Source organism: Spinacia oleracea, chromosome 2 (genome assembly GCF_020520425.1).
Source record: "Spinacia oleracea cultivar Varoflay chromosome 2, BTI_SOV_V1, whole genome shotgun sequence".
Lineage (NCBI taxonomy): Eukaryota > Viridiplantae > Streptophyta > Magnoliopsida > Caryophyllales > Amaranthaceae > Spinacia > Spinacia oleracea.
In genome coordinates this window covers 20,200,776-20,204,887 of record NC_079488.1, presented here as the reverse complement: position 1 = coordinate 20,204,887, position 4,112 = coordinate 20,200,776, and the positions used below count along the sequence as shown (strand labels likewise).

At 35.1% G+C, this 4,112-nt stretch overlaps 1 protein-coding gene across 1 annotated transcript; it reads left to right on the top strand.

Annotated features, from left to right (window-relative positions):
- Nucleotides 1-1,761: 1,761 nt before the first annotated feature.
- LOC130466819 (auxin-responsive protein SAUR76) lies at nt 1,762-2,721 on the top strand. Its single transcript, XM_056835400.1, has one exon. The coding sequence runs from the start codon at nt 2,017-2,019 to the stop codon at nt 2,401-2,403; it is 387 nt and encodes a 128-aa protein (XP_056691378.1). The 5' UTR covers nt 1,762-2,016; the 3' UTR covers nt 2,404-2,721.
- The last annotated feature ends 1,391 nt before the right edge of the window (nt 2,722-4,112 follow it).

Genomic DNA, 4,112 nt, shown 5'->3' with positions numbered 1-4,112 from the left:
GTTCGCACTCGCTGTTTACACGGATTCTAATACAATATTTAACCAATAATACATTCAATTCTATACATGAAAAAATTATAAAAAATTGATATTTTGAAAATACGAAACAAATCTAATACGATCATATTGTACATGCAAATATTGAAGTACTCCCTCCGTCCCTTAATACTCGCACCGGGTGTGAATTTTAAGATATTTGAATTGACTTATTAATTTAATGGGTGTTAGTTGATAATGGGGTATTTTTTAATATAGTTAGTGGGAAATGTGTAAGAGGTGGAGAGTAATGAGTGGGGTGTGAATTTTTAAATGATTTTTTGTAGGGAATATGGGTGTAGGTGGGGTTAGTAAGTAACTGTGAGAAATAATATAATATTGGTATAAATTTCCATTTATAGAAGCGGTGCAAGTATTAAGGGACGGCCCGAAAAAGAAAGCGGTACAAGTATTAAGGGACGGAGGGAGTATATAATAGTGAGAATGTACCGTCAAAATTTTTATACTTTAAACACATTTTCCAGCGTAAAGAGTTTTCAGAAACGAATTTAGTCCAATTTAGCTTATTCCTTAGTAACCCCCAAAAAAAGGCTTATCCCTCTCGTCCCTATTTAGTTGTAACGTTATCATAAATCTAAGTCTCGCATTTATTTTAGTTACGCGATCGTTTCCTTTCAGTCTTCAAATAGATTGTGTAGTTAGCTTATTACCCAACCTCACCCCAATTCAATTGTCACATTATTATAAATCGATCTAAGTATCACATATGTTAGAATAATGCTTTGAATCGGTCAAATCCCTTACTACAACGCTTCCAGCACGGGGATCTCACTGTCCGGTCAGCGAGTCGGGGTCCAGGACTGACGCCCCTGGTTTTAGGGGTACGGGGGCAACGCCCCCGAACTTTACGGTATCTGTTATTTTGGACTAGATTTATCTGTTTTGGGCCTATTTTTTGGGCTTTTCCGCATCTGTCTAGAGAGTGCTATATACTACCTCCGTTTCAAAAAGATCTTTACAGTTACTATTTGCACGGATTCCAATGCAATATTTAACTACTAATATATCCAATTTCATATGTGAAAAAATTATAAAAATTTGATATTCTGAAAATACATCTCGACACCAATCTAACAAGATCTTACATGTAATGTTTTGATGTATATAATGGTGAAAATTTACGGTCAAAGTTTTTGTACTTTGGACACATTTTCCAAAGCGTAAAGAACTTTCTGAAACGGAGGAAGTATATATATATAAACTCTTTAGATCATAACCTAGTTGTATTCTGTAATCTGTACTCCTCAAGATCAATAAAATTTTCTTCCCCTCTGCCTCTGATCGTAGCTAACACACTGTTAGTGAACCACGTTAAATCTCTGTGTTCTTTATTACGTTATTTAATCTTTCTTTGCATCCGTTATAACAACATCTATTATTTCATTATACTCCACCTCCGATAATCTTCTTAAAAACTTGTATTGTCGTGACTATTATGTCCTTGTGATCTCTAAATTTTAGAAACAGCAAATAGTATATGCGATATTGATCCAGATGGTAGATCGATAATCAAACAATGTAAATCATTCTAATAATAATAATATTTTGGGGCAAATAAGATCATGAAGCAATGCAGCCAAAATCTTCCATTTGGAGTAAAAACAACCCAAGGAACAACATTGTCCCCACAATTTTCCTTACAATAATTCACTCTTTGTTTTCTTCTTCCTTTTCTTTTTTAATTTCATAATATCAAAAACTAAAAACAAAAAACCTTAACTTAATTTAATTCCCTAGTATTAGTATTATTATTATCCTATGTAACTCTTGATCCAACAAAATAATTATGTTTACAATTTCAAATAACTACAAAACTAATCTCTCAATCATTTTCCTATAAATACTAGAAAAACTCCACTTCAATCTCACCATCACAATTCACATCTTTCTCTCTCTAAAAAAAAAAAACTCTCAAGTCTCAACATTCTTACTAGTTTTCTAAGGCCTTGTTTGGATAAAATGGCAAAAGGAGGAAAGCTAAAAAACCTAATGAAGAAACTTTCCTTTGGAAAAACTACCCGTACAAACAACACATTATCATCATCCGACTCCGTAACCGCCTCGTCGAGCTCGTTCTCCTCCTCGGCCTCCTCGGACACCTCCTCCACCACCACCACCACCCTACACCCGGTGTACGTAGGGAAGTCGAGGCGGCGGTACCTCCTCTCGACCGACGTAGTCGGCCACCCTATCCTCCAACAGTTGGCCGGAAAATCTACCGCCGATGACGAGATCACGGTGGAAGGGTGTGAGGTGGTGTTGTTTGAACACTTGCTTTGGATGTTGGAGAATGCTGACCCTATGCCTGAGTCCTTGGATGAACTTGCTGGATTCTATGCTTGTTGAAAAAAATTGAATTTGTTGTTGGTTTTATATTATGGGCCTATACTTTGGGCTTTTGAGAATCATGGGCTCTGTATTTTGGGCCTGAGGAATTGTATTGCAGTGTATAGAATTAGTAGGGGTAGTTTAGGAACTACCTACAAAAAAAAATTAAGTACTCTTAGGTTTTAGAATGGGTATGGCTTAGATGAGGATTATTATACATTAATCCCAATAAAGTCATCACTAAAAAAAGTTTTTATTTCATTTTATGGGACGTTTTGTATATGAATTATTCACACAAATTTATTCTATCCATTTGAAGTCTCATTCTGTTCTTAATTGTTTGCTTCATTTGAATTTTAATGGTCTCTGAGATATGGACCTAAAATATAACTACTTCAAATTTTATGTGAGGAAAAATTATAAAAAGTTGAGATTCTAAAAGTTATACACTGACTGAAGGGAGTAATGATTTGTGATAAACTCACCGGGGCATACACAAGCCATATAAGAGAAACTTTTAACCACACATAAGTTTAACGAGTTCCATCTCAAAACTAATTGGTGATAGGTGGAGTAGTTCACTAATGTTATGTGTTAAATAATCTCCCTTTTTTTTCTTCAATTTGAGATTTTGAGATAACTAGCCAAATACTTACATGTGAATTATACTCATAATCATTTGTGCAAGTAAATTTTTTATAATTTTACTTATACACAATAGAAAATTTGGGGGTTTCATAGCATGTTCACTAAGATGAGTCTCTTTGGGAGACTCTGGGTGCTCGTTCTTGAGAGTGTCGAGTTTGTTCGTGAGCATATCCCCTTGCTCACAAAGTCGTTTCAACCGGTTCGTGGACTTCATGTCCTTCCGTTTCTTTCGTCGTCTTTCAAGTTCCACCGATTAAGGGTTCTTCTTATTGCTTATCGCCCAAGCTTCATCCGGAGGAGAAAGGAGAATGTGGGCGCGCAAGGTGAAGGCAACAGTCAAGGGCCATCGACCAAAGCACTGGCTATGCTTGTAGTTCGTAATGTTATAGTTTCAAAGCTTGTAAGAGCTAGTAGAGCTCATCGAAATAACTTTGGGTGTGTAAGGGCTTTAAATGGCCGTATGAAGCAGTTTCTATCATGCAATGTTTTTCATATTTCTAGAGAAAATGTTAAGGACTCCCATGAACGACCTACACAGGGTCGTATGGTTGGTCTCTTTAACATTTCATAAGTGTAATCTGTTTAGTGCCTGTAAAAAAAATGGAAATATGTCTAAAAAACGTTTTGGAATACGTGAAAAAAGAAATGTTGCATGTATTGTGAAACAGAGGTAGTATTTATTAACGACAATTTCTATTACACACCTTGTGCATGGTACAATCACAGTTGCTTATAGTAATTTGCTTATTGAGTTATTGTAACCCTTTAAGCAAGTATAGAGATAGTTTTAATTGTACTAATTAAGCACGAATTAAACAACAAAAGAAATCATTTTAGTATAGTAAGCTCTTAGATTTCGCTCGTGTCCTCGATCCACATTCCTACATTTACGAAAAAGAACTCGAAATATGTCACAAATTAAATCAAATGCAAAAAAAAAAAAATTATATAGAAAATTTCAACAACACAATAATTCTTATGTTTCTTACCCATTAAGCTAGTTAACTTTCCAATGTACTTTCTATATAAGAATGGCATGAATGAGACCATGCCCATCCCTATGTACATTCTTGCATAGA

What these genes read in the sequence shown, in the direction of transcription:
- LOC130466819 (XM_056835400.1), top strand. Translation starts at nt 2,017, where the DNA reads ATGGCAAAAGGAGGAAAGCTAAAAAACCTAATGAAGAAACTTTCCTTT.